Source organism: Aedes aegypti, chromosome 1 (assembly GCF_002204515.2).
Source record: "Aedes aegypti strain LVP_AGWG chromosome 1, AaegL5.0 Primary Assembly, whole genome shotgun sequence".
Lineage (NCBI taxonomy): Eukaryota > Metazoa > Arthropoda > Insecta > Diptera > Culicidae > Aedes > Aedes aegypti.
In genome coordinates, this window is record NC_035107.1 from 184,503,251 (window position 1) to 184,525,646 (window position 22,396).

The following is a 22,396-nucleotide window of genomic DNA, read 5'->3' on the forward strand; positions in this document are numbered from 1 at the left end:
TATTAGTAGCAGTTTAGTAGTAAATAGACTTTTCCTTAGTAATGACTGATACTTATCAAGACATTGAATTCAATTGAGTTTCAAGTATGAATAATGCGCCATCTAACTTTAATGTAAATAGGAGCCGGATCCTATTCTTGGTACTTTTAATTCACTTCGGCAGTGGTGTTTTTTTTGAAAGCTACCGAGCCATATTATGAGTCGTACTGAGGCGCTTCTTATTGCAAAATTTCAGACAATTCGGCCAAGAAAAATCCCCCATGCCAAAGTGAACCATGGATGTTCCCAAGTGGTTCTACACGCTGGAAATTGGGTTGAATTATGCATGTACAGGGTGTCAGGGCCGTACTAGGCTCCGGGAAACGCATGATGGACTTCCATGCTCTCTTGCGACATGACGAAACACGTCCTGACACGTCAGGAAAGGAGAAGGTGCCGCTCAAGCAGGAAGCTGGGATAGGGCGAGCTTGTGGGGGGAACAAATAACTCTTCTTGCCATCAATAGGGCGGATTGGGTTCCACAACTCCGATCGCGACCCGGAGATCTCTGGTGTTCACGCCATCTCCTTTGCAGCAACGACATAATCGCCGTTATTCCCCTGTTCACCGCATTCCAGGTGCTTTCATGCTAGCACATGTTCTGCACGATGTTGTCCGGATTTAGGACGCTTGCGGTTTTTGGCATCATCTCGCTTCGTATATCCCTGAATCGAGGGCAGTCGAATATAACATGCTCCGGTGTCTCCTCGATATTTGGACAGGCCGGACAATGTGGATATTCTACGTGTCCGAATATTTCCGGAAGCATCCATGGCCTGACAGAAACTGGGTCAGGAAGAAGTTAACTTCTCCATGATTTCAGGTCGTCCACACCGACACGTTAGGAATGATCCTGTGGGTCCTCCAATGTTGGGCATGATCCTGTCCTACGGTGTTAGCAGCTTTCGCTGCCTTTTCGCATGCATAGTCTACGTGGCTGTTGAAGTTTAGCCTGTCGTCGACTATTACTCCAAGATGCTTTAGAGAGCGCTTCGATGGGATTGCGTGCCCTCCGACGTTGATCTCCAACTGCTGAACCGCCTTGCAGTTGCTGACCAGCACCACCTTCGAACCCGACGATCTCGATTCTATTCGGCAGTGACAAGGACTCCATCATACATCATGTTCCAACATGTTGGACCAAGTATGGATCCCTGTGGAACTCCCGCCGTGACTTCAATTGACAGCCGTCCCTGGTTGGTGTCGTAGACCAGTACCCGATTCTGAATTCAATTGACAGCCGTCCCTGGTTGGTGTCGTAGACCAGTACCCGATTCTGAAAGTCACTTTGCAGAACTTTACACAGATATCCGGGAACCCGCATTCTGTGTAGGACTGCGGCAATAGCCTCCCAACTGGCACTGTTGATCGCGTTCTTGACGTCTATTATTACCACTGCGCAGTATCGATTGCCTCTCCTCTTCTGCTTGGACGCTTTCTCCGCGTACGCAATGACTGCACTATGGTCGGGCTCCATATAAAGGAGCGGCCAAAACTACCAAAACACTTTTTTGAGATTTTTATGGTTTTTATCATTTTAAAACATACCTCATGTATTGTTTTATTATGATTCCTAATTGAAATTGTACTAAAATTTAAATTTTTTTGACTTTTATGACGTCAAACTGACTGAAGTCAAAAAAATGAAAAATGGAACAATAAAATAAAGTACAAAATTCATATTTAAGGAATGCAATATTTTCCCAAAGTTACGCACTATCTGAAAGCTTATGGTTCAACACTTTTATCGAGTATGAAGATGGAAAAAAATATTTGGTTGAAGCTTTAATACTGTTCAATATTCCACTTTAGTAGTTTTGATGATTTTGAACATGAAAAACAACTCTTGTCGCGTCATGTCGCCGCAATTTCTAATATTGCACTTTAAAATGCATCCTTAGATCTTACAAAAAACGTTTAATTTTTTTGCAGAAATTTGCTGATTTTCAAGTTAGAGCTATTTGAATAATTCAATATTTTCATACATTTTTACGATATTTTTCATACAAAGTTGATATAATATATATAATACCACTCTTCATACATATTTTGATCAAACACGTTAAAATACAAACAAAATTTGTGCTTTCAGCTGAATTTAATTGCATTTCTAATTAAAAAAAAACCTTTAAAAAAAAATTACGTGATATGTGAATAATCCCTTCTGAAACAATAAAAACGCCAAATAACATATTCAGATTACATATTTCATCGATTAAGGCGATAAAACCAGTTTTGACCAAACTTCGTTTTTTTTCGACCATTGTGGACTGCCCGAATAGCATCCATCGTTGAAGTCTTTTTACGGACTCCGAACTGCCTTTTTGACAATCCGTTCTCGCCTTCCTAAATCGTCAGCCTGCCGAGGATGCCTTCTCCAGAAGTTTGCCAAGAGTATTCAGCAAGCATATTGGTCTATATGAAGCAGGATCTCCTGGCAGTTTTACCGGTTTTGGCAGTAACGCCAGTTTCTGCACTTTCCATCTATCTGGGAAGCAGCCTTCTGCTAGACACTTCTGCAACGCTGTCCCGAATATGTCTGGGAACGCCAAGATTGCTGCCCTTAGGGATACCATCTGGTCCGGGAGCTTTGTTCAGCTTCAATCCTTACGCAACCGTTATCATCGGCGTTGGACACTTGTATACCGGCATTTTCTACATCTACGTCAGCGTATGGTGTGGGCGGCCACGCGGTTGGAGCATGCGTAGGAAAGAGACCGTTCACTATTGCCTTCAGTTTGTCGGGACACATTTCAGCTGGGGTAACTGGACCCTTGATCTTCGCCATCACTACTCGTAACAGCTACACAAGAAGATTCCGTTTATTTTAACGATCATGAAACCCTCGTATGAGCGTTCGACTACTTCTTGGATAGGGAGTCGGCTCATTACTTGGATCGCCGTCGTCTCTGCTCAGTCTGCTACCCAATAGACCATTTCCGTGAAATTTTTTTAATGGCTTATATGCTTTCTGTCAATTTCCTGAACAAACTTTCCCAAGGAACCCATATGTTTTGAAGCCCCTAACTATTGAAAAACAGTAAAAAACTGGCGCCACGACATTACACGCCACGGTCTCCTACAATTTATTTCTCTCCTATTTTTATCAGACCCCTTTTTCTCCTATGATTTTTATCTCACGTGGTGGTTAATATCAGTTGATCAGCTGATTCGGGTCAATCATGACAGATAGGGTAAATTGGTATAATGCCCCCAACCGGGCAATACGCCCCACTTCATTTTCAAGGAATTGAGGCTTCTTTAACACGTAAATATGATTACATATCTTAAATATCCGTGAAAAAATGATGTTGCGCATATAAGATCTTTAAGAAGTATAAACAATAAATAGAAATACCAAAAATATCGAAAATCAGCATTTTGGCGTAAAATTTTGGGTCCGATAGGCAAGCCTTGTTGTAAATGAAGCCCATCCTTTAATATTGTACTTATTACAAAAACTTTTACCGGAAGACGACTGCTAATAGACCCTTTTAGGCTTAGCAAGTGGTAGAATTCTCCTTGGAAACATTTCTACAACGCTGCGGAACTTTTTCTATGGGAGGGGCAATTGCCCGGTTTGTTTTGAAACGTCAAAATATGGACCGTTCAGAGAAAACGTCTTGTACTCTTTTTAGAAGCTACATGGCAAGAGAAAGTTGCATGCAGAGCATAACCAACTAAGTAAATAACACTTTCACACCAAAAACTATAGTAGTAATGCATTTGCCACTGCGATAGAGCAGTTTTTCCTTAGGGGGGGAGGGGGCGTATTATACCTGTTTACCCTACCTTTATTTATGTTTTCATCCGCCACTTCCACCGTGGCTGGAGTCAACAAGACAATCCCGGAAACCATCTCGGTGCTGCTGCTGGTCGTCAATGTTTTTAACTTCGGTTCCCCCACCGGAATTTTAAGGTTAACTGTACGCGCAAATAATATTATTACCCCGTTTTTATTTGTTCTCCGTGCACTTTCTATCATTATTGTTCTACTAATTGGATGAAGAGATCCAGCACTACGGTGGCCACCCTTAACCGAGTGGTTAGAGTCCGCGACTACAAAGCAAAGTCATGCTGAAGGTGTCTGGGTCGATTCCCGGTCGGTCCAGGATCTTTTCGTAATGGAAATTTCCTTGACTTCCCTGGGCATAAAGTATCATCGTACCTGCCACACGATATACGAATGCGAAAATGGCAAATTTGGTTTCTATGCTCTCAGTTAATAAATGTGGAAGTGCTCATATGAACACTAAGCTGAGAAGCAGGCTCGGAATCTTTCACGACAACGGTGGGTATCCTTTTCATTACTATCGCCTGTGGCTGCTGTGGTGCTCCGCTTGGATATGACTATGGTCCTGCTCTCTTCCGGTTTCGTGGTTGGCTGAGGGTGGCGAAAAGAATTTCGCTGAAATCCGGAAGATCGCCGCTGATCGAGAGTACAAGAGGTCCTTGATTGGCTCATCATTCTCTTTGGATTCTTACAGCTTCCATTGGAATCGAATAATCGAAACAGTATGCTGTCGCACGCTGATATCTTCGTTCCCAGTTTGCCACCGGGGAGCAGAACCCTTTTCGAGAACTATCGTGGAGGACGGCAGAGTCTTCCGGCGCGAAGATGAAGGGAATATTTGCTGTGGTTGTGGAGGATTTTTCGGGAAGACCTTCTCCTTCTTCTTCTTGGCATTACGTCCTCACTGGGATAGAGTCTGCTTCTCGGCTTAGTGTTCTTATGAGCACTTCCACAGTTATTAACTGAGAGCTTTCTTTGCTAAACTTGCCATTTTCGCATTCGTATATCGTGTGGCAAGTACGATTATACTCTATGCCCAGGAAAGTTAAGGAAATTTCCATTACGAAAAGATCCTGTGCCGACCGGGAATCGAATCCAGACACCTTCAGCATGGCTGTGCTTGGGCGGTAAGACCTATTAGAGTGGTAAACGGGGAAGTATGTATGCTCCATAGGCCATATGGTTCCGGAACAATTTGACGATGTAAGCAGCAGATATCAAACGGTAATTGCTATCCGTTGTGAGTCTCAGACCGTTTTGTCGTGCTTGATTTGACAAGTCATTGTGTCTACAATCACTCAACGCAGGGATGAGATTGAAAGTTGTGGAAAAATCTCCACTTTGTTTACCCACAGGGTTGAAACAACTGTGCCGCACTACTCAAAATGTGGTGAATTCTTTAGTTTTCAAACATTTATAATAAAATCAAGAGTGCATATAAATTAGATCTGAATGCGTCAATAATCATTGAATACAATCGTCTTTCGAATAAAAATATAAAAATAGGGAGTAAGTGGCTGAAATGGTCTATTCCCCTCTTGATCATTGCACATGGCGGGCAATGGTATGGTATTGTGCCGCCCACCATTGATCGTTGCATAAAATCTATTTATATCATTCCAGTTCATGCTATCTTGAACTTCAGATACCAAACTTTCTTCACGCTGCCTTCTGTTTCTGTGCTGGATTCGCTTTTCTTCAGCTCTTGCTGCCCTGTACCGCTCTCTGTTCTGCCAAGCATACGGCTTCTGGCGATAGTCTTCACGTCTGTCACTCTCTGGCACTCTTCATCGAACCAGTCGTTTCGTCTTCGACGTTAGCCAGTGTCAATCGCATCCCACGCTCTTGTGGTCGCAGCTTCGTGGATAGGGATATCATACGCTATTGACATCTCCAGAAATGTTGATTCTTTCCAACCGCTCGTCCAGCTGCTGACCATATTATGTAGCTAACCTAACCGCGCCTTAATTTTGACAACAACGAGATAATGATCCGAGTTGATATTAGGTTCCTGACATCTATAACATCTGAGAAATCTCGCCCATAAACTAGCACGTAGTCTATTTGGGAGCAGGCATCGCCATTCGGGTGTCACCAAGTGTGTTTGCGGATACTCTTACGTGCAAAGTAGGGTACCGTAATTTCGGGTGAAATTGATCATTTTTCACGGTTTTTCTAGTCTGTTTTCTATAATGTTAACAATGCCAAACAACTAAATGCAGGAAAACAAGTACGAAAGTGAGCCTCATCGACTCATGTAATGAAATTTTCTAACAAATGTCATTTTAGTGTTAACAAATATCTCTAAAATAAAAAATCAGAGGATCTCATTTCGGGGTGAAATTGATCACTTGTCAATGTCATTATTGTTAGTTTTCAAAACAACTCTACATGATAAATTTGAGCTCTCTGAATCCGAATATGCTTGTCAAATTCTTAAGGCCGCACGGGACGTCATCATAATCACCCTATTCATTTCAAGAAGCAAATCCCAAGAATCACTCCATATATCGATGCGAAAATGTATCACTATGATTCTATATATGTAGTGCACAACCCGATAAATTTTCAGCTTCATCGGTTCACTAAAACTCGAGATTTGCTTCCACAAAGTTTTGATGATTATTGTTAGAGTGAGACGAAAGATAGGGAAAATAACACGGTCTCCCGTGTCCCCTTAACAATGCAATATTTATATAAATAACGAACAGTTAAATTTCAACAAATACGCGGAAAACGCCTAAATGTATGTAATTTCCTAAGGAATTCAATGATATCTAACAGAAATTCAATTAATTCAACCATATGAGCTAATTGGTACGAGTTTTAGTATTGAAATCTGGTTTAGAGATATATCTCAAGCATCCTCACAAACTTTCAGGTTTATACCATATTCAAATCCTTGCTTAGAAATAGAAGTTTATAGGTGTTTGTCAATACTGCACCGTGCATGATTTTGAATTTTTACATTTTTTCATAAAAATAAACATTCTTCAACGCAAAAAACTTCACAACAAACAATTCGACAAAAGTTACGACAAACAACGTTCATTTACTGCAGCTTACATTGATATTTGTGCTCCATTACGAATAAATAAAATCGTGTGATACGATGATCAATTTCACCCTTCTGATCAATTACACCCGATTTTACGGTACTGATGATTGCCATTCCTCTAGCAGCAGCGAAGGTTACAAGTCATTGGTAACAGAATGGAGGCTTTCCGTTTCAATGACGGTTGGAAGAAGCCTTCTATCCCGATTTAAGTATTTGCATCGCCAATGACTATCTTGACATCTTGTTTTGGACACTCTCTGTAAGCCTTATCTTGGCTCTCATAGAACTCATCCTTCATGTCATCGGGCGCTTTATTTGCTGATTAGTATCTCATAGAATTCATCCTTCATGTTCATTGGCGCGCTCTATATGCTGATTAGTCAACAGAACTTGTCCTTTATTGTCAACACATAGATTCGGTCACTTACCGGTTTCCACCGAATAACTTGCTTCATCTGCTTCCCAAACACTGCAAACCCAACTCCACATTCTGCTTTGTCACCACCGCTGTAGGAGATGTGGTAGGTACTTGAATGAAGTATTGGCAATAAGATCCACTGCTCGGAATTCACGTTCTCCAGTTTTGGGCCAGCGTATTTCCTGGATAGTTGCCACGTTCACGCCGACATTTCGCAGTTCACGAGTGACATGCTTAACCTGTTGATGATTTGAATTGGGTGATGGATTTTAGTGGAGTTTATTATAAGTGTTATGTCTGTTTGTCTGTGCTGAGACTATGATCAATCTGCTTATGGAAAAATATAGATCAGATTTATACCAAAAATACAATGTTTCATAACCTGACCCACAAAAGGCGTTATAGATGTATATTATACATGTATAATTATCAATCAGAATACAGCGTATTGCTTGCCTTACAAAAATGGTACGTTGGTTGAACTATCAGTAAGCAAATGTAGAAGTTGTCATGAAATTTCTTGGTACCATTACCACCCGCCTTTTATCAAATTAACAAATGGCTGAACAATGATACTGAGTTCTACTTCACGGAAGCGCTTCTTCGACGTAAGCTTGTACTTTGTGCTAGAAAAAACTTTGGTAAGTTTTAGTAACTTTCCAATTATCAGCAAGTTCATTCATTGAATTGATATTCCCCTATTTATCAGACGAATTGACTGTCATTGTTAGTACGTCTTCGTATTCCAGGAGGAACAGGACCTAACAAGTTTCACTTTGCAGCATACACCGTCACGCCAAATGTCCCCTTTAGGATCAGACGTTTCCAGTTTTCCTCATACCTGATGCTGGTTCAGCGGACAAAAGAATCCAACAAAAGCAAATGAATAATGAGGGTGGTAGAGAAAAGTAGCAATATCATTTATAGAACTAGTTATTAAAAAAATATTCTTCCACATAGCTGCCGAGCATCAGTTATATGCTTGTTTATCAACCCCCTTTCAATTGTAGCTTATACTTATAGATATTAGATTCATCTGCCGTTGCCATGTCGATATCAGCCCTATCAGCTTTCCTGCCAAAGCAGGAAAGTACATAGTTCACGCATCATCGCCTTCAAATCCTTGCTCGGTGGGGTGGGTGGCTCAATTTAGGGTTTCATTTTTATCGCAATAGCTCGATGTGACACGCACTAACCTGGCACGTAAAGTGGTCACTCGGAAAATGTTGGCAACATGCTCATGACACGGTTTTGCAATTTATAACGGCTTGGTTCCTGCCAATTTTTCATCTTATAATGCCAAGTGTTTTCTGAGACAGCGCACGTTGAAGTATGTTATGTTGTTGAATGTTATGAGCTTGTCATTGAAAACGCTTGAAAACTCACAACCTGGTTGTTTCTTGATACGAATCGTTCTGCCTTTTTTGTTTTACGTTTTCATTTTGTCGGATTGACTTTCAAAACTGTAGATAGATAAAAAATGGATATGCGAGTCATGAAATCATGCTTTCGATTTATGATTCCGAACAATCAGAAACAAACACATAACGCATGTGTTACGTTACGGCAGTCTGAATCATAATACCTTGCTTCCAAATCATAGTGAATTTTCATTTGATAAAATCTTATCTTATTATTGGAAAATCTTATTGGAAAGTCATAACCATTATTTTGGGATTCTGAATTCTATCCGTGGAGGATGTTTCGAGGAGGAGATAAAATCAAATGAGAGAGGAAAAAAATTAAATGCAAAAAATCAACATTGTTTTTGTACCAAAATAAATTGTATGCTAGTTCTGCATCCTTACACGGTTAGCCAACCGTTTTGTATGTCTTAGGATAATGGATTTTTATGTTTTCAAAAACGCTCTCGAATCTCAGTTGAGCATTGATAGAACAAAATCCTTTGTTACTTCACTCTCCTGGACCGCAATCCTCAAGTGGATCTACTGCCAGTCTGAATGAAAACGGTTTTTATATGTATATTTGGTTTTGTATACAAGAGCGTACTTGGAAACATACGCGTTCCTTAAAATCGATAGGATTCAAAAGCTTCTACCGAAGCCGTGCACCTTTTCCTCTTGAAAACGGGAAATCAATATAGCATCATCGCTTCTCGGATTCGGTTTCCTCCAAAGGATTGAAAAGCGTGATGTTTTTCATCATTTGAAGATTAGTCTGGGTAGCATAGCAACCGCTATTGTCAAGATATTTCGTAGATAATTTATGCTCTAACTTTGAGCTGATTTTTCTATAAAAAAAAAACGATTGCCAATTATTTGTATAGTAAAATAGGATGAAATTGATCAGTTTTGAGCGATAGTAGGACATGCACTACGCAGAAAAATACCTGGGTAGGACAGTCAAAAGATTGTTCTATACACAATTCAAGAAAAACAGCAGAAAGCTAGAAAAATAAATTAAATTATATATCAATTGTTCAATATACAACTTTCTATATATTCTTATAAAGGATGGAAGGCACGATAAGATTATTCATAGTTCTTTCTAATTCTCAGTCCATTCCTGAAAAATTGTTTGATCGAATTCCTACTCATATTTAGTGGCATTTTTATAAAAATATTTAGAGCAGATTATGACATTTCTTGAGAGATATTTTTTTTTTTTGCAAAATTGTTAAAGATATTCCAGCGAAATATTTGATCGAGTTTTTGCACGATGAAACATTTTTCGAACATGGTGGGCTTCGTGGCCGTGTGGTTAGTGCCACCAAGCATTTAGGAGTGTGGGTTCGATTCCCACTTCAATCCAGAAAACTTTTCGTCAGGAACGTATTTCGACTGTGTCACTGGGCGTTGCATGCTAGTCCGTGTCTAGTGTGGTGCTTCCTTCAAAGGACAAAAGGACAATGGAAGCATTAACGTGTAGTCAGACACATTCCATGCACATCTACGCCAGGATATCAAAATTTCGAAGTCTGAAATAATTCCAAACCCAACATACCTAAAAAGTTTTATTGTTCGTTTAGTTGAAGAATAGATTCTCGTGCACATTTTCAACGTGGAAAAATAAATACTCTCACGTCAGTTTATATGGCACTTTCATAGAAGCACACACTTTGCATTCAATGTATAATCCAACACAATGCGTTACTTGTTGGTTTTGTTAGCTACGATGCCATCCAATGTATGACAAACAAGGTGGGAGAATATTTTGGTGTGACAAAATTATTTAGGTGTGAGTCTATTAGAGGGCAAAATCCTCAATATAAACTTGATACAATTTATTGGTGAGAAATTAAGATATTTAACAACATTTTTATAAAAGTACTGTATCACAGTTCATCAAGTGTCATATGGATCTCTTATACGTTAACTAGGAGGGTATTTAATGATATTGTTGTGTTCGGGTTTTATTGTTTTGAACGAATTATTTGTTATTTGGAAACGTATTTTTTCAAATAGTCACATTAATATGGTGTCGCGTTACGAAAATCGCCTAATTTTTGACATAGTAAAATTAATACTTCTTATAAAACTCTTATATTTTGGATTCTCTTCCTACTCGTCAAGATATGTGTTCCCTGAAAAAAAGATCAAAAATGGGACCATCCTGCAAAAAGTTACACTAGGTGCAAAGTTTTGGTGTTGCGCTACGTTAATTTAAACCGTAAATTTCCAGGACGAAACTACAATTTTAAAAATGCTCGTTCTCAGCTATGCTTCAACCGATTTTCGAAATTTTTGGCTTTTAGTTGAAGGAAATAGTTGTACTAGCTTTTAGAATTGGTTCCACCCCGCTAAAACCCTCCTCGTGATGTGTGAGATGTGAGTATGTCTGTTGTTTTCTAAATTTTCACTAAAAGCTGATCAAATAGCTCTGGTTTTTAATGGACTCGTTGGCTAGTGACCCAAATCTTATCAGACAGGTAACATTCAGTGAAGGAATAGTCTCTTGCATGTTGGGGAATACTTGGCTCCGATGGTTAACAACGTGGTTCTCCGACGGATAATCAGGAACATCTGTAGAAATGGTCAACTCATGAAAATAATCCCAGACAGCTGCGGTTTTTTGCAAACTCATCAAATTCCTTATTACAGAACGCAACAGATTATTTGGTTGGTTCGTGGACCTAGGTGGTCACAATAACGGCGTCTGAAAGATCCGGAACATCCGTGAAAATGGTCATTTCGTGAAAATCATTCTAGCCCACTATGGTCTTCACCAAACATTTCAGAAATCATAATTATAAAACTTGTTTACTTCATGGATATAGATGACCATTATAAAACACTTAAGAGGATCTGGAATAACCTAAAAATGGTCATCTCGTAAAAATCAACCTAGACATAAGTAGTTTTTTTTTTTCAGGATGTCTTGTCATGACATTTGTCCATGGATGTAAAAACCATCCTTTATGTTGTTTAATAATGAATTTTAATAAGTTTATCATAAACTTTGGTGATCAAGGTGGTCTTGATGCTCCATAATTATGATTTTTAATGTATTAAAAAAAAACGCGTAGTTATCTAGGATGATTTTTACGACCAATTTTGCGGATCTTCCGGAGGGAGTTGTAGTGGTCATAATCATAACATAATCTTCAAAAAATATCAAAAGGACAAAAACACAGTGCAATTACCCCACTGTACAACAGCTCTACAGATTTATCAGTCCATCATTTGGAAGATATTATGGTCTTCTACAAATTTCTGAAACAATATTCTTAAAATACTCTTTTGAAATTTTTGAATAATTCTGCCCATTTATCCGATCCATGTTATTGAACTTCGGCTAGTTCTGACAACCATAAACGTCTGCCTGTCGACTTGGCCGAAAGTATACTTTTCAAAGTACATCGTTGAAAAGTTTACTAATTTTATTTTACAATCAAATTCAATAACACTACCATGTGTCAGAATTCAAGATTATTTACTCCATCAACCGCAGGAACTGTACCCAAAACATTCTCAAAATACTTAACAGAAACATCTTGATCTTATTGCAAAGAATTAGGTCACATTTCTATGGTGATCCCAAGCGCCATCTACGCTTTTACTAAGCATGACATTTTCACGGAACAAGTTAAATAATTTTGGCCAGTATCGGATCAAATTACTCCACTGTGAAGAAGAATGTCGAATGTATTGAACAAAAAACAATAATAGATAAACATGCTTACCGAAACCTGAAAGCAAAACTACCGATATTGTCAATAAAAATAAAAAATGTTTTTGCGTAACGTGACACCATTTGCAGAACCCTGTTGGAAGATAAACGTAACGCGGCGCTCATAAAATGAAATCAATGAGATTCTGCAATTATTCAATATTTCCTTCCAGTTTGAAATCACACTCTGGTTCTTATCAATACATAGAAGGATTGCCTAGAACAAACCCAGATTGTAAAAATTATAGTAGAGCAAATATCAAGCGTGTGCTAGAATAAGGGCGTAAGTCGCATCATCGATTTCTCTTCATCGATCCTCTCTTCTATGAATAAAGGTGACAAGACGCAACTGCTTACCATTTTTCACCTCAGGACGCAAGATCGCATCGCTGCCTAGCGTCCTGAAGTGAAAAAAATGCTAACAAACCCGCATCTTGTCACTTTCATTCACAGAAGAGAGGATCGATGAAGAGAAATCGATCATGCGACTTACGCCCTTATTCTAGCACACGCTTATAGGCAACTATAGAGTGATGTTTGAAAAAATGCATTTCAGCGATGGTGTTGCGTTACGAAATGCAACTGCTTTTATTTACCATATATACAGAGTAAAGTTTCAAAATGACAAGTACATTTAATATGCAAAATATAACACCTGTTTAACACATGGTCACAAGGCATATTTCCGAGAACAGACCTCAGTTGTTAATGAAAGTCGGTTCCTCGTGGGGTCGCGTAACGCTGGAATGTGTCTTCAGTTTCTTCTGAAAACTTCCGGATAATCCGGGTTACTTCGGTGCAAAGAAAATGAAAAACTACACAAATTTACAGAATTTTTACTATTTATCCATTAATTATTTAGAAATTGTGAAGGCAAAAAGTTTGGTCTATGTCTGCAAATTTGTTCAATAAAATTGATTTCAAATGAATATACATATTTTTTAATATAAATGATAACAAAAGATGATCCAAAGAATGATCCTTAAGATAGGACTGGTAATAGGTTTCTTTTTAGAAGCTTTGTCTCTATTTTAAATGTCCCTATTTTTCATGGAAGGTCTCGAATGTATGTATTTTAACCAAAATGGTCTTTAAAGTATATTTTCCCTTATTATGCTTGCGTTGAATCCTGATTCATTCCTGATTGCAAATCGTTCATGCTCTAAAGCCACGTTTCTCAACAGGGTTTTTCCCGTTACCAAGGTTGAGAAACAGTGCTCTAAAGAAACCTTCATAGACACTATAACGAGTTCAACAGGCCCAAGGGAAAGCATCAGGAATTATCATAGTGATTTTATTTAGCATACTTTAGCATCTTCTAGAGGTTTCTCTACCAATTCTTCCAGAAATTCTTTTAACGATTTTACAAAGGATGCTTTGGACAATTTGCTAAAGGAAATGCTTAAGAACACTAAATCTACTACCTCCAAAGAAATTTCCTTAGGTATTAATTTGATTTTTTTTTTCCAAAACTATCCTAGAAATTCCCCCAGATAAATTTTTATTCAACCGAATTATCTTGTAGGATCTCTTAGGCGATCTTTCAATGATTTCTAAAGTATTTCTTCCGAGAAAATCCACAAAGGTTTATTTCAGAGTGTTTGAAAAAAAGATTAGGGATTTTTTTTTTTCAAGATGCCGTACGAGAATACCTTTGCCTGTTCATGTCGATTTCTTCAAAACTTTATCCACGTTCCCTCCTAGAAATCCAAAATTTCCTGATGGATTCTTCTAACAAATATGTATATTTTTTCTAGGAACTTTCCAGCATTTCATCCAAGTATTTCTAATGCAGTTTTACCAAAAATTTCTCGAAAAAATCCCATACATTTTCAAAAGTTTATTCAAATATTTACACCAGTTTGCACTACAGCAATTTTTCCAATAATTTCCCCGATCATTCCTACACAAATTTCTATGAAGATTTTGTCTAATGGTTTTCGAGAAATTTCTTCAGAAAACCCTGTGGAGTAATATCCCGAGATCCGATTGATTTTTGTTCGATTGTCTTATCAAATTATCTAGAAAATCTTCTAAAACTTTCTCCAGGATCTAGTAGTTATTCAGCGATCCTTGTTCATTGGTGACTTAAAAACTTACAAAAGTTTTATCGGTTCCGGGTCATTTGGCCGAATGCCGTTTAGCCAAATGCCGTTTGGCCGAAACTGGGAACAATAGTTAACTGTAGTTAGTATGAATTTGTAATGAATTTGTAATGAATTTGAAAGAACTAATTCTGCTTTTTCTTGAAGAAGGGTAAATCATCATTGATTTATAAATAATAAGCTCTTTAGTTTTTAGTTCAAGAATCAGTCATTGCTGAAAAAAGAGCTTCCTTAATGTAAGCAATTTTTCACTTCTCTGCTAAATTTCGACTTTTCGACCAACCTCCCACCTAGTCACGCTTTTTGTAGGAGTCCTCTAAAAACAATACTAAGGCTTGTCACGCTATGCCTGACAAACCCCTTGCCTTGGAGTATGACATAATGTGTGTACGACCCCTAATACCTGCCAGAATTGCGTTTGTAGTCAGCTTTTGACAGTAACTAAAACGGTTCAAGACTAATTCGTTCTTCTGCAGAATTGGATTGATCGATCCCTCGAATGGTACTAAGGATATGATTCCGTAGTTCTAGCAATCACATGTTTTGGCTTCTTCTTTCCTCAATACAGAAACAGTGAGCCTCTCTGAAGTATGTGTTCACCGAGTCGTTCGGTTTCGGTGCTATATGCAAGCAAAGGTGTAGACTTCATTTCACACGTTTCAATCTTAATCTAGCATGGGAATGTTGAATAAACAATCTATAATCAAAAAATAAAAAATCTCTTATAAAAATTTGAGCAAGTGTAATGCAAATAATCGTCATTTCACTATAAATACAATGAACTACCGATGATTTAAAGATGGAAAAATTCTCAATCAAGATAAAAGTTAAATTATTACCAATTGTAATGAAACCAGTATAACTCGAAGAATAGCCTATGTTCAAAAGAAGGACATATGATGAAATAATTAAAAATCACTCGAAACCCTAGCACACCGTTGGTAACCCACAGACAAATCAACCATCTGTTTAGAGTCTTGATGTGATATGTAGAGCTCACAACATCGTCCTGAACGGGTCGATTTTATCACTCTCATAAAAAAATCATCAAATTAATTAGTTGATCAGTTATTGGGCCACACCACAGATAACAGACGTTGAAGTCCGATTATAAAACTGTGTAAGACAATTAATGGTTATTTTGAATGGCAACACAAGTAGCAACATCGTGGTGGCGCTATCATCGCTAAGTTCCCATGCCGATGTCAGTGGTGAATATAAAATAATTCAAGATACTGATATTCACCACTGATTGACGCAATTCGCTGAGTGGCGGCGCTAGTGATTGCAAGGAGTTTACATTTGAAAATTTACACAGGTTTTCAGAAAACTTTTGTTCTAGCATATACATCTGTTTTCTGTGGCCACACTTATCAATCCTAAACATCAGCGTTTTAGTAATTATGTTTTTATTCGTAATTCGGCCAAACGACCCATTCAGCCAAATGGCATTCGGCCAAATGACGTTCAGCCAAACGGCATTCGGCCAAATGGACACCGTTTTATCAGAGGTTATTCTACGATTTTTCTTAGAAATAGGTCTCAGATTTATTTTGCAGAAAAATTTCTTTGGCATTTACCAGGAGACATTGCTAGAAGAATATTTGTAGAAAACCTACTTTAGAAAATCTCAAAGAATTACTGGAGGAACTCTTGTAGAAATCATGGACAGAATCTTTAAAGCAATTGCTGAAGGTATACAAATCCTAGAAAACGTTTTTAAAAGAAATTTATGGAGAAGTTTATGATTGATTTTTAGAAGATGTTTTGATCAGGAATCTTGGAGAATGATCCAAGGAAATCTTGGATGAATCGCTGGATGGAATCTTTGAGGAGTTAGGTCTTTCTTGAAAAAATGTTCAAAGATTTTTTGGAGGAATTGGGCTGTTTAGCGATGAAAAAGTTACTGTTTTTTTTTTGTATCTTGATTGAAAGAGCACATTTTTCTAACTAGAACACAATTTTATTGCAATCCAATATCATAATTTTGACATTATAAAATTTTCATCACCAAAAGAGATTTCCTTACGAACTTCACACGTGTTTTAAAAATAGTTCCAGGTCAATATAATTTGACCATTTACGGCAAAATCAAATGTCAGTGGCCAAACTATATACGCTCAACACAGTGTCCAAAATACATAAAACACCCTTGGTTTCATTTTTTAATTCATGCTTAGTGTTTTTTTCGACCTCTTTTTAATTCCTTTTAGGTTTTTTTTTTCTAGCAAGAGAATTTTCTATTTTAAGACACTCAGTCGCTACCAGCCCTATAAAGACGAAAAGCTTTCTTAGTATTGTGGTAATTACTAGCATGAAAATAAGGGTTTTATTTTTTCCGTTAAACGAAATATCAACTGAAAATATCGCTAGAACTTTTGAAAACAGTAGAACTTCCTGAACACACGACCAACATATTGCCCCTTTGCGTTTGAGCCTCTCAAATATAGAAAATCACAATTTCAAATTCAGGGTTAAAATTCTTCGCAGCTTCACTGTGCACAAAATAAATGCCAACGTTTGTCCTACCCATGGTTTTTAACGTGGACGCGCCTCTGATTGAGATGACTCTATAACATATCTCCGAATTCCATTACTCGAAATCCCATCACCCCGCATGACAAATCACCACGAATTGCCACAACCATGGGCTAGGTTTCCATAAATTGATTTTATCATGTCACTCTTTTTCATACATTCGTAATAGTACTTAACCATGAAACTTTTGAAAAGGGTCATCAGAACTTCAAAAGGGAATAGAAATCTTGCGTTGAGTATCATACAGGCTGCAGTGATCGATTTCGAGAAAAATAGAGTGGCTCGGTAGCTTAGTTGGTAAAGCGCTCGTCTAGCATACAAGAGGGTTCAAATCCCAGCCGAGCACGTAGATTTTTTTCATAATTTCACCCATTATTTGTCCATCTTTACCACGCGTAATGAGTTAATTAATTTAATAACCATGCGGATTGGATTACCGAACAGCTCAATATAAGCGTCAATTTGTAAAAAAAGAGGTCAAAAGAAGTTGGCCGAGTAATTTGTAAAAGAGATATCCGACGAAAAGAAATCGGTCAATTTAGATACGCCTTAATTTTACTAAACGCGAGATATGCAATCGTCAACTATAGTTGCAGTATCACTCTTAAGAACTGCTATGAATGAAAAAATGAAAACATAACCGATAAAAAGCAGACCATTTTCCAGACTAAAATTTTAATAGCTCTCATGCCATAATTTAAAGTGACAAATGACTCTGAAGAACAGCCTCCAATTAAAAGAAGGAAAAATATCTGATGAGAAAATTAGCATAAATAATTTTGCACCAGAAAAAATGGTATGAAGCTACTATTTCTAGTAAATAATGACAACGCGGAAACGGTAAACGCGCAGATATGACCAAGCAAAGGGCCTTGGGCTCAAATCCCGCTGGTCGAGGATCTATTCGTAATGAAAATTTTCTCGACTTCCCAGAGCATTTACGAATGCGAAAATAGACAATTGGAATGGAAAGCTCTCAATTATTAATTTTGGAATTACTCATAATAACACTAAGCTGAAAAGCAGGCTGTGTCCTCTTGGGACGTAACACTAGAAAGAAGAAAATGAACTTACCTAGATTGGCGATGAAATGTATAATGATTGTTATCAATCAAGTAAAAGAAAATTGTATCAATTCTGAAGCAAATCCATTACTGATCATGCGTCGTTTTTCTTTCCTTGCAGTGGAATCCCGAGCACCCGAACACTACTACGGACGCGAAATCGGAAGCTTCGCCACATTTGGCCATAATGTAGAGGTAAAGGCTTGGAAAGCATTCCAACATATAGGGTACGTCACAAACTATTCCACATATTCCAGGGCCGAGTGTTTGCCGTCGACGAGTCAACGCTTTATGTCAAAGGATTTTACTACGACGGTAGCGCCCCGGATGCGTTCTTCTGGGTAGGCAATTCACCCCGTCCCAGCCCCGAGGGCTACATCATACCCTATCCGGAAGTATACGCCGGACGGTAAGTTTTCATTTAGGATTACAACCGACTAGACCGGGTTCGTAGCTATTTATATAAACACGTACATCAGACAGACGATCATCATCCGCTTTGTCTGGTCTGGCCTTCGTGCTTCTATGTGGGAGGATTCCAGTGAGTTGTTTGAAAAAAGGTTTTGGTGAGAGGACCTGTCAAAGATAATTTATTTATCTTTCTAAGAACCGAGGGTGCCAATAGGGAAGGGAGGGAGATTTTTAAGCCGGTTTTATGTAAATATGTACTGACATACTGTATTGCACAGAGAGCTATGTGCGCTTAATCTTTGTCTTTTCTTTGTCGGGGATCTCAATTAGAAACCGAAGAGGGTGCAGGAGAAACGTGAACTCGCCTAAGGTAGCGTCCATTTATTACGTATCGCTAAAATTGACAATTTTCTACACCGTTCCCCCCTTTGTAAGGCTTTTTGTATGAAAAAAGTAAGAGGTTGTTTCCGAGATACAACCGCCAAGTTGACGTTGGATAACGTTAGTTTCTTCTACTTCCTGGCTTGAGACCGGCACAAACTTATGAAAGATTTATACTGATTAAAATCCAATCAATTTTCATATTATTTGTTGCATGTCAATTCTGACCTATTATGGACATTGTGTGTTAGCACAGAAAACAGATGTATATGCTAGAACAAAAGTTTTCTGAAAACCTGTGTAAATATTAAAATGTAAACTCCTTGCAATCCCTAGCGCCGCCACACAGCGAATTGCGTCAATCAGTGGTGAATATCAGTATCTTGAAATATTTCATATTCACCACTGACATCGGAATGGGAACTTAGCGATGACAGCGCCAACACGATGTTGCTACTTGTGTTGCCATTCAAAATGACCATTAATTGTCTAACACAGTTTTACAATCGGACTTCAACGTCTGTTATCTGTGGTGTTAGTTTGGTTCGGTTAACACTTCAACACCGATAGAATCGGTCGATGGAAGAAGAAGCATGAGCGATAACTCTTGCTTCTCAAACAAATATTCCGGTCGAGCGTTAGGTCCACGCATGATCCACTAAGATTGGTTGCTTTAGTAGGTTCCGAATCCAGTTTGAGGTTGAGGCACTTCTCCATGAAGTCCGCGAGTCCCATGTTCTCCTCTTTGCTCTAATCGAAGTTGCCAGTGATTGGCATGATCTTCTTTTGATACTCGAAGAAGTTCCGCACCATGAAGAACTTTTTCTGCTTCGTAGTGGCACAGATAACAGACGTTGAAGTCCGATTGTAAAACTGTGTAAGACAATTAATGGTCATTTTGAATGGCAACACAAGTAGCAACATCGTGGTGGCGCTGTCATCGCTAAGTTCCCATGCCGATGTCAGTGGTGAATATGAAATAGTTTAAGATACTGATATTCACCACTGATTGACGCAATTCGCTGTGTGGCGGCGGTAGGGATTGCAAGGAGTTTACATTTGAATATTTACACAGGTTTTCAGAAAACTTTTGTTCTAGCATATACATCTGTTTTCTGTGGTAGTGGTATCCGGGGAAATGTAGAGGCAAATATGCGATTCCAGAGCTCAGCCGTCATGGTCCTGTAGGAAGCGAGTGGCCTATCTGATCGGTTTGTTTAAGGATACCAACTGTGCGCGATCCACGCCGAAGGACATCCAGCTGACTCGTATCCGTGGAGAACGCGCTTAAATTGAATTGCAGCACAATTTCACACTTTCACACTTCATGTATTAAAAAATCAAAATTATAATTGATAAATAAATAAATTAATTAATCAATTAATAGTTATAATAAATATTAATTGATTAATTAATTTATTTATTTATCAATTATAATTTTGGTTGATTAGTTTTCTAGTTAGCTGATGCTGATTAGTTTTAGCTCTTTGTTTGACAAATTGATACTCTGATCGATCTAGCATGCATTTATATGTAGGGGGTCATGCACAAATTACGTCACGCTCCGAGGGGGGAGGGGGCCAAGCCAAGCGTGACAAGTCTTACAAAAATTTCGGAGGACTCATATAAAAAACGTGTCAAATGGGGGGGAGGGGTCAAAAAAGTTGAAATTTAGCGTGACATAATTTGTGCACCATCCCTAGGTAGCGACGACGACAACGGAATTATTCAAAGTAAGTAAAGTTTGTGAGGATGCTTAAAATATATCCCCGAGCTTGATTTCATCTTCTAAACTCGTACCAATTAACTCATACGGTTGAAATAATTAAATTTCTGTTAGATATCAGGTATTTCCGTGAGAAATTGCCTACATTTAGGCGTTTTCATCGCAATTCTTGAAATTAACTATTCACTATTTCTTTAAATATTGCATTATTAAGAATTTTGCAAGCATATTCGGATTCAGGGAGCTCATATTCATTATGTAGATTTGTTTAAAAAAATTACAATAATCGCATTGACAATTGATCAATTTCACCCCGAAATGGGATTCCCCGATTTTCTATTTAAGGGATGATTTTTAGCACTAAACTACATTTGTTATAAAATTTTGGGACATGAGCTGAAGAGGCTGACCGTCGTATTTGTATTCAGTTGTTTGGCATTTTCAACATGATTGAAAACAGACAAGAAAAATGATCAATTTCACCCGAAATTATGGTGCATGTAAACTTCAAAACGTCAAAACCTTATAACAGCAAGAAAAATGTGCTCTTCTATGGAAAATAGCACATGCCTCGATATTTGCCCATTTATCAATAGTTAAGTCATACAAATCAATAGTTTTCATTTTTGGAGTCGATTAGTAGAAAGATTTCCCATAGATTGGTGCAAGAATCCCGAAAATCTATCCGGGCGTTTGGATGTTATTAACAGTCAAAATCTAACCACTTTTCGTGACGCGAGCGATTTTTCGAAATTGTGCCCCAGTATGTTGCCGTAAGACGTTATCCCTCATTGTATTCAAAAATGCTTGCAATCTTGAGTGAAACTGAAACATTTCATGATCTTACATCCAACATTCGCCAATGTTGTATGCATTCTTGCATCTTGCAAGTGAGCAAGAATGCTCGGTTTACATGATTCTACGCTGAATATTCTGTAAAAAAATAATGCACATGGATGGATCGACGGCTTGTCATGCCATATGCATTATTTATGATTGAATTTTCAGCGTGAAAATCATGTAAACCGAGCCGCTTTGCATGCAACATTCTTTAAGAGAAGACGTTTCGCGTTCAATATTAAAGATTTTGCTAGCAATGTTGGATATAATAGATGTGTTTATGGGTTTTATCATTGAATAATACATAAGAAATGGCTTTGCATGATTGAGGCTAAAATTACGTTACGTGTAAATCTAAGATTTTGTTGGTGTGTAACACAAGTCTGATATATATTGATGAAGGTGGTTGTCACATCAAGATAAATGCGTTAGTTTACCGAATCTTGGGAAACATCAGGTTTACTGCCGTTTTTCTCCCAAGTCCAAGAAGCGTCACTCACCAAAACCGTTTTGCATCGAATTCTCGGACGCTTCGAAAGCCGGACACCATGCATATTAACCGCTTTTTCTGATAACTTGGAAGCCTTTTAGCCGGAATGTAAATAATTGAGTTCACTGCAATAACTAAATACTTCACATAAAATATAAATACAGCATAGTAGGCGAATGAAATAAATTAAAATAAATCGAAAACAAACACACGTCAAGAACAACAGTATGGACCAATGCACGAGTTCACTAATTTGACGTTTGAGCGGTGCCGTGTTATTTACGTGGCCATGGCAACGAGAGAATTCGGCACCGCTCAAACGTCAAGTTAGTGAACTCGTGCATTGCTCCCATGGAACAATGCACGAGTTCACTAGTATGACGTTTGAGCGGTTCCAAATTCA

At 38.2% G+C, this 22,396-nt stretch overlaps 1 protein-coding gene across 2 annotated transcripts in view; it reads left to right on the plus strand.

Annotated features, from left to right (window-relative positions):
• Positions 1–22,396, plus strand: part of LOC5567409 (protein Skeletor, isoforms B/C) — a 192,223-nt gene that overhangs the window by 57,305 nt on the left and 112,522 nt on the right. For both annotated transcript variants that reach the window (XM_021854934.1, XM_021854927.1), the window contains exons 2-3: positions 18,267–18,340; positions 18,403–18,554. In XM_021854934.1, coding sequence (XP_021710626.1) covers positions 18,267–18,340; positions 18,403–18,554 — 226 coding nt within the window. The remainder of the gene's footprint in view (positions 1–18,266; positions 18,341–18,402; positions 18,555–22,396) is intronic.